The 13,607-nt window shown below is 41.0% G+C and overlaps 1 protein-coding gene across 1 annotated transcript in view; it reads right to left on the bottom strand.

The window, feature by feature from the left end:
* Positions 1 to 13,607, bottom strand: part of LOC124173484 (serine/threonine-protein kinase/endoribonuclease IRE1) — a 113,934-nt gene that overhangs the window by 67,832 nt on the left and 32,495 nt on the right. The window contains exon 11 of the mRNA XM_046552944.1: positions 4,891 to 5,066. Within this exon, the coding sequence (XP_046408900.1) occupies positions 4,891 to 5,066 (176 nt within the window). The remainder of the gene's footprint in view (positions 1 to 4,890; positions 5,067 to 13,607) is intronic.

Genomic DNA, 13,607 nt, shown 5'->3' with positions numbered 1-13,607 from the left:
GGGTTCTCACAATCTCCACTGATTCTGCAATGGGTACGTTGGTGAAGAGTGAGACAACATCGAAGCTGACCATGATGTCTTCATTTGCGATGGTCATGTCCCTAATCATTTCCACGAAATGGGCGGAATTCTTTACGTGCGTAGTAGTTGTTCCTGTGTAGTCCTATAGCGTTCTGGCCAGGTATTTTGCAAGACGATAGGTAGGCGCGTCGATTTGGCTTACGATGGGTCTTAGGGGTACACCCCTCCTTGTGTACCTTTGGTAAGCCATACATCCTTGGTGGTTTGGGCGCAGATGTTGTCAGGCCTCTCTTTTCTTCAGGTGGAATGGAAGATTTCTTGATAATGGCTTTTGTCTCTCTCTCTGCTTTGGCCATGGGGTTCTTTCCTAGTTTCCGGTAGATGGTGTCAGATCGGAGTTCTGATATCTTCTTTTGGTACTCCTCCTTTTTCATGAGAACGGTGGCGTTTCCTTTGTCCGCAGGCAGAATTAAGATGTCTTGGTTCTCACGCAGAGCCTTGAGGGCAGTCCTCTCTCCTGCAGTCATGTTAGGCTTCGGTGGTTTTGCATTGCGGAGGACACGAGCTACGTCTTCCCTGATCTCGTCAGCCACAAGTCTAGGGAGTTTACGAATGCCAGTCTCCACTTCGGTGATGATCTTTTCCCGTGGTATGTCTCGAGGTGTTATAGCAAAATTCAGTCCCTTGGCCAGTACTGAGGTGGTGGCGTCGCACAGTGGGCGGAAATCGAAAAAAGCTTGACAAAACTAATATCTCCGTTATTATTCAACGTAGATCCACGATTTTTTCGGTTTAAAATTATTTTTACCTCCTTAATCCGATTCTAATGTTATTTTTGCTCCAGAACAATCAGGGGCCTCTCTAAAATGGCGGGGATCCGAGATGCGGCAATGGCGGAAACAGTAAAAATCCCCTGATTTTAGTATTAAAAGCGCTGCATGTTAGATACTTATTATATTCATACAAGTACTATAACTGACTTAGAAACTTTGATACATAACCCTAAACAACTTTACCGTGATGTATCGATACATCATAGAATGTATAGATGCATGGTATCTATATAATATAAAGGATATGGATTTTACCAATGTATTCCACGGAAATTAATGCAAGTATTTTTCGATTATTTTCATTAGAAGTTAAAACCATATTTCTGTATCTGAAATGAATGACTGATGAAATGGAAATAATGCATACCTGAGTAAATACAGTTTTAGGTCTTCGTCACCTGAATCAATCTCGTCTCCATCTGACTCAGCGTTCTCGTCAATCAGAAGGAGGTTCCTAGCTCCCTTAGGTACCTTCACATTTCGGTATTTCGAATCGATTGATGAGGATACTATTGCGTCCGAAGATAGAAGAAATCTTCGAAAAATAAAATTTTGCACTGGAAAATTTTCTGGAGTGCTGCTCTTTGAACCTCCTAATATCCTTGTGCCTCGATTCAAGGGCCTCCTTCGACAATTGTCCAATGGGTAGCACTGCTGCGTTTACAATACACGCTCCATGTATTAGAATCTGATGCACAGTTGGGGGTATATAATACCATTCATAGTGCTCCACATAAAGGGCGGTAGTGGAAGAGCAATACCCGCGGAAACGATCTTCATCAATTAGAAGTCGCTAATTTCCCAAAAAATCCTTTATCTCTGCATCTCCCCCAATGCTGAATTTTTTAATAGAAATTTGAATGCCAATAGTTTTTTCGACTGTACCGTCTACACCATTCCTTGGAACATATCATCCAGCAGTTCTTTTCGAGTCACTTTCCTCCTCTTCATTTTCTCCCCTGTCGGAGATAAAAGCTTCTAAATCTACAAGCCACAAAAAATTGCTACATTTTCTAACGTTGCCTTATCGACATAAAATATTTCTACAACTAGTGGTTTTAATCATACCTGTGACCGATTAATGTAATCTCTCCGTCGTGTACGACCTCTCTGTATTAGAGTAAGTTCGACAACCGGTAACCAATCGATGGGCTCACCTAGGAGAACTACTCTGTCAGTAGTCACTGTGGCTAAAAGACGTCGATGTTTCAACACTCACCAGCTAAGTTAGACTGACCGTATGAGTTAAACTGAGGAAGCAAGACATTATCTAAGCCAGTAGAACGTGTGAATTTTTGGGAAAACCGCCCGGTAAATCGCCAGCTAACTAGTTCACTAGCATGGTCCAGAGAAGCGATCTTTTGGAGGGCATTAACCGATGCACGTGCGCTGCGGTGGTAAAACGAATAGCGGCGAGTTTCAAAGAAACAACCTAGCCCCAAACACCAAATTCAAGAGCCCCACATTTTGAAGGAACAATAAGCTGGAGTAGTCAAGCGGATTACCGCCCCAAGGAACAATTGCGGTCTGTCGGTCATGTGCACTCACCGCGCCTGCTTCGACTTAATTCTCTTCCTTCCTTATATTTCCAACTGTTGATTTAAAATTTATTTTGAGGTTGCATATTTACCTGCAAGAACGCTGCAATTTGTGCAATTTTACAGACTAACAGCATTTTCTTGGATATGAATGATTCAATTATGTAGGGTCCAAGTAGCAGTGCAAGAAATACCCCGCACCACCTTCCTCACCTGTTAAACTACGAAGTATTGTTGATATGATGTTTACGAGTATGCATGTATATAGGGAAATTGTGTCAGCCACAATATTTTTACTGAAATCCTACTTCTCTTCGATTCCCACCATAAGTTTTTAGGCGAACCCTTTCCCTCCAAAGTTGCACTATCATATAAGATTTCACACATTGATGCACCACAGTCAGACGCATTGATTTTTTGCTGCTTTTGCCAGAATAACTAGTTTTGTTGACAAATTTTTTGCCGTAGTTTGTATAAACGAATGCTATTTGCTCCTGGGGACCGAGCCCAAAATTCTTAATATCAAAAAATTTCGTATAATCAAACATTCGTATTATCGAAAAGCGCCATGTATTTACCATAGACTGTTTGATGGGACCACAACTTCACTTCGTACTGTCAAAAACTTCGTAATATCCTGCTTTGTATAATCGAGAGTTGTAAGAGAGAGTTCACTGTAAATGTTTTTAGACTGGTTTGAAAATTCGTCAACTGCCGGCAATGCATTACAAACCCCTGAGATAGCAGATGTTAGCCCACCCGCACAACAGGAAGGACTTTCAAAAGCATGAACCAATTATTTTTATGTGAATAAATTTCTTTGAATGCGTGCCTACTATCTTTAAAGATATTTTAAACTTTAAAAGTTTATAAGAATAAGGTTTTCTAAGGCTATTAATAGGAATATATATGGTTTAGAGGAAATTCGATACCCAAAACCTATGATACCAGGAACACATCCCTATCTTCCTAATGTTAAAACGCTCTCATATAACGCAAATTCGTATAGAGCAAAGACCCCAAGGAACGCATCTCTTGTGCTACACGAGGCATGGGTGTATGTTCAACCATTAAAATGTTACATTGTTACAAAGCTCAGTCTTTAAATCGGTAAAAAGAAAACAAACAATTTAATTTGTAGTTTTTACCGACTTAACTGCTATTGCAGTGTTACCAACTCCTATAGTAATACCCCAAAGATCAAGATAAATTTTTTCGTCAACTTTCACTATTTTTACTGTTTATTCTGTTATCCGGGGCAGAGACAGATCCAAAAAACCAAATATCATTCAAATCGGTACTGCCGTTCTCGAGTTATAAATTTTTTAACTAACAAGATTTTTGACTTTCTTTTATACACCTATATAGATTTGCAATAAAACTTCGATTTCTCACCTTTTGATTTTACAAAGTGACACTCAAGTCTAGTCGGAAATCATATATAATTGCTATGGTGAAACTTAAATTTTACATTTTTTCTTGATTTTATGAAGTTTTTTGATATCGCACAGCATAACCTCAGCCCTAAAGAGCCAACTAATCTTGATTTTACACAGTTATCTTTTGACTTTGTGCAGAATAACCTCAGTCTTGAAGAGAATACTGATCTCAATGACACCTATATTTTGTCAATTTTCTTAAGGAATTATGCATGCCAACGGTGGGGTTTAATGAATTACACCAAAACATAGGTTTTCGTACATATGTTAAATGCATTCTTCAGGCATTGAATATTGATAGAGGCATGCAAATAAAAATTAGAAACCTCTTTACCTCTTAACGACCATCATAAAATTTAGAGCATAAATACACCAGTGAGTCACGAAGGAGTACATAATTATTCAATACAGCAGACTCCCGATTGTCCAGCTGCTTTTTATCCGGGCTGCGGATAATCCATTGTGCATCATTTTCACTCTCGCTCATTTCTTTCCACGATCTTTGTTTTTTAAAATAAAATCGGATGCAAAATCCTGGGAATTACTCCATTAATGCTAGGATACACCGGGCTTATTACTTCCGTTAGAATCCCATTCGTAAAACGGAAGTGATCGCGTGCTAGCTGCATTCACGGGAGTACCGTGTTTCTGTTTCCAAGCTTCGCAGTGTGCGACCACACTCCGTGATCACGGATACGTGTCCTGTGGTGTTTGCAACCCGGGTAACTTGTTCAAGACGTGACACCGTGGCGTGGTGCCTGATAGCCTATTTTCCGACGTCGAGCAGTGGTTTTGAAGCACTCGTGCAAACCACTTCTCTGTATCCGTGATCACACAGCCATGGATGTGTGGTTTTCGAACTCAGGCCTTACATGGAGCATTAATAATACGATTACAGCCATGTTATCGCCGCTAGAAGATCGCAAACTGGCGAAGAAAGCTTAGGCAAATTATGAACATTGCAAGACATTTAAGTGAAAGTTTGGATTACCCGTATTTTGCGATTATTCATGGCGTGTCATTAGCCCGTTGGGATGATCGGGAGTGTGCAGTAGTTACCAATGTCAAGAGAGTGCAGATGCTCAAGTCCAGCTGTTGCTTGCTCAAGAATTTGATGAGGTTGAATATCCAGCTGTGAGACCACTGGCCTCCTCTCAACGTAATCTTGCAGAGTTGCAGCACACAGCTCCAGGGCTATGTAGCGAAACTGCCGATCTTGCTCCATGCAGAAATATCTGAAAATGAATACAAAAAAGTGTGAAACGATAATAAAAACATGAACCCTAAACAACAAACAATGAGAACTTCATTTAATTTGGAATTATGAGACAAAAATTTGAGAGTTTAAGCTTCAAGGAACACAACAATGGCAATTATTTGGACAAAAAATTTTGTTTTTCCAATTAAAGGGTAAAGAAAATGATACATATTCATGATCTCTCCCATTTATAAGATTTGAACTCAGGCTGCTCCAGCTACGCCTCTTGGCAACCCCTGGACGGCTGAGCTATCCAACGTGGGGAAAAGTTTGCTGTTTGGGGGCAGAGTTAATTAAAAATATTCCCAAAGGAAATTGATTGTCCACAGCATCCGCCAACAGGGCCAACTCACGGCCAATCAGAGCGCTTGGCTCAAAGTTTCTCCAGTTCATAAACATCAAAGTCTTTGACTGAAGCGACATGGGTAATTTTTGTTTTCCACTGGCATCAGCTGTCCAGGGTTAAAATTTCGTTGCATAATTTTTCTCCACCCAGTGTCTACACAAGTATTTCAGAGCTTAAATTCTTCAAACAGGTGTGTAAAGGGGAGTGAGGAGTGTTTGTATCACAAGTGATCAAGTATTATGTCCAAAAGCAGTTCAAATAGCAGTAAAGTCTGATGGTAAGCTGTTTAAAGGGAAGGAACATGCACAAAGCAAGCTCATTTTGCCCAGGGTTCCCACTCTACCTAAATAATGAAATTCACGATTTTTTCCAGGTTTTCACGTTTTTTTTTCAAGTTTTCACGGTTTTTCAGGTTTTCACGGTCTCAATGTCGTAAATTTCATGGTCCGTTTATAAGTGAAAAATAGGACAATCACCGGCCGTATATTAACTAAAAATTAACATACGCCATACGTACGAGACATATAATGTAAACGCAGCAATGAAAAGTGATATCTGTTATGACGTCAACGTTTGGAAAATTCAGAGCCAACTTAAGGCCCAACCCAACCGTGCTCTTGCCCGGATGCCGAATACCATGGCCTCCTTTAATATGCAAATGCCCTTAGGACCTTCTTCCGTCTCAACACCGGAAGTCCTTTTTTTAATTCCTCGCTGAGAGATTGTTTTTTTGCGCATGTTGTTATTACCGTACAGTAACCAAATTTCCCTTACCCAATCTTTCTGAGATCGCCGAAAATATTAATTAAAATTGTTTATAGAATGTAATGCATCAAAAAAATAATTTCATATAATTAACAGTGGAACCTCGATCTATCGTTTTTCAGGGGGATGCACGAAAAAAACGATGAATGCGGGAATGTTTGGATAGGTTGCCTAAGTCCCAGGAAACGCAGGATTTTTGGCGCGTAATTATGATATTTGTTAAAGGATTCAAAGAAGATTTTAGCTAATTACAGGAATACTAGTACTTTATCGAGACACTTAGGTCATACTGTAGATTCGAATAATATACATATCTTTCAAATATCCTAAAGGATCATGCCACCTCACTAAAAATGTTTGCTCTCCACTCGGCATTAACCCTGCTATTATGGATTTCTCTCTGATGTAAAAATCCATGAAACGCCATTTCCAGTACACGTATTCATGAGAGCAATGTGCATGTTATGCCTAAAACAACCGCCTTCGCCGGCACAGTGATTGGTTGTGAGATGGAACATATAGGCCAAAAATAGTCAATTACCGTATAAGCGTGTGTAAGAGGCGCACACGTGTAAGAGGCGCACCCCTATTTTGAGGATCGAAGCTATAAAGAAAAAAAAATTTGCGACAATTTTTTTATCCTATCGTGCGGTGTTGCAGACGCATGCCTGGAATTTCGACAGTTATCGAAATGTCCTCTTTCAGTACTATTTGGAAGAGGAAATTTTGATAACTGCAGCGGCATAAGAGGGAGTAGAAAGAGTTCCGATCCTCTCTTTGCATACGCCATCGCTCTACGTTGCTTGTCCTACTCATGAGCAATTTTGTTTAAAAGCTCTCGCAGGAGTATTGCAATAGAATTGCAGCCGTGGAAAATTTTAAGGCAAAACACGACAGGCAAATGGCATGAGCTTTCCCAAGAGATTGAACAACAATCGGGGCAATCTCAGCGCCGTAGGATAATAACCACGTCGTAGATTTAAGGCCCCTTGCACACACACCGATTTTGGACGGCCGGTAAAATATCGGCCGTCCACATTCCAATAGTGAACAATGGGAGAGCATTGGAGCTTGCACACGTACCGACCACACGCCGGCACCGGCAAAATGCCGGTTAGCTGCCGGCCATTGTCACTGTGGATCGCCGGCGCTGGCTCAAAAACATAGCAACGTATCGTTTGACCGGTAAAAATCCGGCGTGTGTGCAAGCATCGCTTCGCCGGTAAAATATATCGGCCAATATTTTACCGGCCGTCCAAAATCGTTGTGTGTGCAAGGGGCCTAACGGAACTACACTCGGCTCTCCATCAGCCAATGCCTCTGCCGTTTTTTTCCTTTCCGAGACTCCACAGGAAAATATCAAGTTACAGGGGAACAATGGAAACGTGTTTCATCCCTACCCCATTTCACCAACTGACCTTTTTCGGTCTACCAGGTTCAATTCCCCGAGTTTCTGGAGGTCAAATACTTCCTGAGTCACCTTCTGAGCTCGAAGATATCTCGATATCTTTCAGCAATTGTGACACGCACGAGGTTCTAAAAAGAATTAGACCTAACGCGACGTATATCTGACAGCATTTAAGTTTTTTGAGCTCTAATCGATTGACACAAAGATTTATCGCTAAAATAAGGCTACTAATATTCAACATAGTCCAAACAGCACAATTTCGGAAGAAACAAGCGTAGCATAAGCGCATTCAAACAAGACGAGACGGACTGGAAACTCAGGCAACGCAAACTGCGTATATCACATTGCTGCGCCTTCGCCCCTTCGCTTTAAAGGCAACGACGTCACATGCAAGATCGGATGTGTTCTTCCCTTGCTCCTTCGCTCGTAGCTTTATATACGGAGGGGAGGGAGCGCGCTCCTTCCCCTCTTCACTTATAAGCATTTCCGATTTCTTCTATCCACCATGAAGTCCAACAATGAGCACACTCGTTCGAATTTTTAACCGCAGGTTTTGACACCAATATTACTATGTGCAGTATAAATGCCGCGGGATGCCCACTCGTGGCAATAAATTTATCGCGCGCTCCGGAGCGAATCGCCCCTCGCGATCTTTTCAATGTTCACCTCTTGGGTACCGACGTGACGGCGCGATGCTTGCAAGAAATTCAAACTGGAGCATTTTAAAAATACGCCACTAAGGGAGAAACTCCCCTGCCTGCCGCTTGATTTTGACCCAGGGTTTCAGATGACTGACTCACGCTGAAAACCAAAGCCACTCAGTTCCCCTTGGACTTCCGACCGGTGAAGGGAAGGGGGGGAAGATAAGAAGTTTGTGTAAGAGGCGCACCCCCATTTTCGGCTGCGATATCTGGGAAAAAAGGTGCGCCTCTTACACGCGCTTATACGGTATTTGTAATGTTCCTGTCTAATAAATATATTTTTCGTGTAATTTAGGCCATGTGTAAATCATGAACAATGTTGCGTTAAACGTCAGCGGCACGCCCACCTGAGCGTCGGCTTCATCCCACTTCTTGTTTTCACCTGGTAGCTCGCTCTACCCCCAACCCTACCGTCATGTGCCAGCAGACAGCCCAAGGCGTTCTCCAATGTTCACACGCTTCTACCCCGGATGCTTTTCTTCATATTCAATTATTTTCAGTCCATCTTTTAAAGTACTCACTTGTTTTTCCGGAAGGGCGATGGTCCGAAGACGGATAAAAATAAAACTAAAAAAATGAAATCTTACTTTATTAAACCCATATGAAAAACACTCGCTAGTTTGAAGTCAACGCACCCTAGAAAGTACAGAACCACTAGTGAAGTGAAGTTCGGAACTGATGCTATCGCGTACGTCTTACGTGGAACATACTGCAGAGAGTGAAGCATAAACATATGACTGCGCCATGAAATTTTTTGTTCTAAAGAGAAGGCAACTAACACATTCTTTTCTAATTATCGTAGTGCCAGATGAGTAGATGAATCCGGATTGTTAGTAGGGAGAAACAAAATATCTTGAGATGATATCCCTTCCTCAGTAACTCGGAGTATAACTCGTGTCATCAGTCGTCACGTATGATCGAAGATTACGTTTTTCATTAAAAATGAAATCTCTAAGATATTTTGACGGGTTGAAACACCATGAAGAACAAATGGTATTCTCAAAAATGTCAAGGAATAATAAAATTGTACCTTTCAATTCTTACTTGCCGGATTATCTTGCTACTACATGAGATTGCTTTAATTAGTAACCAAATCAATTTTTAAAAAATATTTGAATACTTCCGGGCTTTTGGAGACGAAATCTCACTAATCTCTGTGCTCTACACCTCCGTAAATAATATCCATTTCCCAATCTCGAAGACCTCCGTGTTGCCTTGAGATACGTCTACTTCCATGCAGCGGGGAGACTAAGCGCGGTGACACTCGGCTAGCTAGCTGTTCAACAGTCACAAACCCAAGTCCCAAGTTTGCGAGAGGGTTCCCAAAATTTCAGTCATCTAAACCCCATCCCCTTCACATCGCCTCCCCTCCCTTCCCTAAACACTGCCCCCATGTGCCCTCCCTCGAGTCCAAGGCCACTTGCTAGTTGGCTAGGCTCGCTAGCCACTAGGCCGAGTATTTGAGGGGTGGGGGAAAGGATCCACATCTCGAAAGTGTCCAAGGTATCCGGCAGCCTTAAAAGCTTGTTGCCATAGAAATAGAATCAATATTATCATTATCTAACATATTTTCAGAAACTAGTGGCTCAATAGTCACAGGATTCCATCATCCTACAAAAATACTGAAAGAGAGAGAACATTTTGAATTTTAAATACAACAGAACAGACCTGTCCACAGTTCTGGAATTAAAATAATCTCATCTTCAGATGCCTTCTTCCATGGTCCAGAGTTTAAGTTAACAAAACATCAAAGAGAAGCTATGAAACAAATGACTACAACACTGCCAACTCATGAAAACTCATTTCAGGCTTACTCTAAGCAATTCTTCCATATATTTATTTACTACACAATTTTGCATTAAGGGTGTTCTATCCTAATTCAAAAATCCAAATTCAACCGTCGCCGGATTTTAGTTGCGAAGTCGGCCGCAACGGCCAGTGGAATGGGAAGCCTCCTTGGGTGGAGGGGAGTAGTCGCTGACCGAAGGAAAAAAAGGAAAGGACGAGGGGTCGAGCTTCGCTCCGACCGAAAAAAACACCCGGCGCTGTATCAAATTTCACTGCGGAGGTGCGATATTGAGAGTGGTCGGGATTCGGAGGTTGATTTTTGCTCTCTGGTGGCATTAGTCCCATCTCAGCCACTCGGTTGACGTTTCTTGGAAGAATCCAAATACGCACGCTCTCGACGAGGCTGGGAAGTAAGGCCTGCTTCTATGAAGAAAGGCGATTACTTGCATTGTTCTCTCCTTATACACTCTCCTCGAAGGGGAGAGCTGGTCAACGTTCTCATCTCAAAATTGTTAAGTGTTCTTCAAAGCATCGTAAAAGTCAATTACGCTAACCGAAATGCGCATACTTCGTGAAACTTTTTTTTGATGTACAACTTTACATATTTATGTTATTCCTCAGTATGAATGAAATAGTAACCACCCACGTCCATTTGAAAACGTGTATTCAATACAGTTATTTTCCGAAACATGTTTATTCAGTAATCATGGCGCTACAGGGAGAACACTAATGAGAAATATGACAAATAATGAATGAATGAACGAAAACTGATTTTCAATCATCTTTAATATTTATTGATGTAAATGGTAAGAACATCATAAATTGCATATTGCATCAGACATCACATACAGCTTTAATAAAGCCAATAACCCTGAATATATCGCATCGGGTCATATTGACTTTTTCGTCGATGTTTTTTTAACAAAATGATGCCGTTCGAACTAGAGTTTTTCTGGTCTCTAATTTCTTGTAATTCTCACTGAAGTAACATTTAATATTCAAAGTGCTCCCTAGTTTAGCTGCGACCGACGTTTTGACCCGATGCGACCAAGAGTGTTACAATTTATTCTCGCTACCGATCCATCGCGGAGACGATTAAAATTCATTGACACATTGCCAATGACTCATCTTCCTGGAATACACCCATGTGCAAAGTGTGTGTGATGAATCATCAGCATTTCGCCTCTTTTTGTGCAGAATTATTAGATATAATTGTGAAAATCACAAATCTCTACTTTAATTCTGTTTCTGGAAATTATGCATGAGATCGTGATACAAGCAGTTCAGTGAAGATGAATAACTGGCTCTTATTAGTCTCCTTTTTCTCTCAGGTACGTATAAAATTTCCCATGTTGATAGTAGGGAGATTTGGAACTATCAAATTTTTTCCCGTACACTGAACTATCGGATTTTTTTTTTTCTACGGTGCATTAGTTTTTATGAGCTCAGCACTAGACTAGAAAGTAAGAAAAGTGACTAGTAAGCCGCAGTTACTGAGTTCATTAATAAAATATCCAACAAATTTGAATTTGCAAATACACCATCAGAGTACATCACGATCCTTGAGCAACTTATACCATTTCGAGGCCGATGTCCTTTAACGCAGTATCTATCCAAAAGCCAAAGAAATATGGTATTGAAGGCATTGCTGTGGTGGATGATAGGAAATTTTACCTAAAAATTGAAATTTATATGGGCACGTAGCCAGATGCCCTTTCAAAGAATCCAATTCACCTCATGAAATTGTCAAACGCTTAGCAGAGCACATTGAATGCAGAGGAAGAAATATTACCAGTGACAATTGGTGTACCAGCATGCCTTTAACAGTAGAACTTTATCAAAAAAAGATTGGCTATGGTAAGGACGATGAGTAAGAACAAAGCAGACGTTCCTCCTGAATTTCCTCCAAGAAAAAATAGAACCTTACATCATAGGCGAGGGGCAGTGGGGGGGCAGCTGTACCCCCTCCAGAAGCAAAAATCGCAGAAGTCCTTAAGCAAAATCAGTACTGAATTGAAACGAAAGTATTCAACAAATTTCCTTTAAACCCACGAAAAATGGTATGCATTATTAGGCATAAGATATGTACTAAGTAGTGATGGGTCGGTTCGATTCCTCGATTCTTCGATTCCTCGATTCTTCGATTCCTCGATTCTCGGCCAAGAACCGGAATCGAAAACGAGTACTTGCCTAGGCGAAAAATCGATTCCGATTCCAGCAGTACTTCAAACAACAAATTATACGACCGCATTTCCAATAGTCATTTGAATTTTCGCGCCACGTAATCGTAATAACAAAACACATATCTTCTTGGGATGTGCGAGTACTCGAAAATTCAAGTCGATCGAGTAGTTGGTACTCGACTCGAGCGTTTCGAGTAGCATGTCGAGTCGAGCGGATGTCGAGTCGAGTAGTTAAGGTTACAGAGCTTTCGAGGCTAGTAGGTCCAGCAATCTGCCGACAGGAGGCGCTATGATGAAACTCATGTAATAGTGCAGTTTTTAAAGCCGATAAGTCATTCTAATGCCTTGGCCTGGTACTTTCAGCTTGCCGAATACACTATTGTTGTTGTCGACGTGGGCGCCGAATACCTTTGCACCAGCCGCGGCGGCCGATCGTCTTCCTACCCCGCGCACACTGGTCCGAAATCGGAAAAAGCTGGGATAGAGTCCAAAATGACCTTTTTGGGGATAGAGACTTGAAACTTAGCGTAAATACTAATAAATCAATACCATATATAGATTTATATGTCATGTTATATTAATACGACCCTTTAGTGAGATACAGAGGCCCAAACATGACCAATTTTTCAATGCCACACGAGATATCGTTTTTCCTCAAAAAATCTTTGAATTTATCCAAGTGGTTTTGCGTTGGTATGAGTTTTGTGGAATAAAAAACGCAATATTCCTTTGATCTGGTGCTTTGCCTTTACTTCCAATGACTTTTGAAGATTTTGGCTCTCATCTGTCTGGTTTTACAACGCAAAATGGCCGACCCGTTTTTCACGTGAAATTTGACATAAAGTAGACATTATCTTTCGTTTACGAAAAATATAACTCGCAAAATTTGAACCACAATATAAAGTAGAGATTTCTAAAGAGTACTAAGTAGAAATCTTGAAACGAAAGTTTGCGACGAAGGAAATAAGAGCGATTTTTCAATCGCCCGTCAAGGCTGACCTACACGCCGTGGACCTCTGAGGCTCGGTAACTGAGGCCGAATTTTCAAGTTTTTTAAAACATTAGTCCTGAAAATCGTCATTTAAAGCATGAATAATCGTCTTCATTGACTTAAAACACTAAACTGAGGATGTTAAAAAGGATTATGTATAGATCGACTAGACCATTTAGCGCGCATTACTCGAGTGAAAATACTAAGGATTGGATATTTTTCGGAACCATTCCGTGCGTAAGAAATATGCCTCGGGTATTGAAGTAAAGTGATGAGATTAAGTCAGTATGCTTAAGAGAGAGAAAAATTAACTGTTTCCGTGAAAGGCAACAAGCG

Source organism: Ischnura elegans, chromosome 1 (genome assembly GCF_921293095.1).
Source record: "Ischnura elegans chromosome 1, ioIscEleg1.1, whole genome shotgun sequence".
NCBI classification, from domain to species: Eukaryota; Metazoa; Arthropoda; class Insecta; order Odonata; family Coenagrionidae; genus Ischnura; species Ischnura elegans.
The sequence above is the reverse complement of the archived record's forward strand: the minus strand, read 5'-3'. Positions and strand labels throughout refer to the sequence as shown.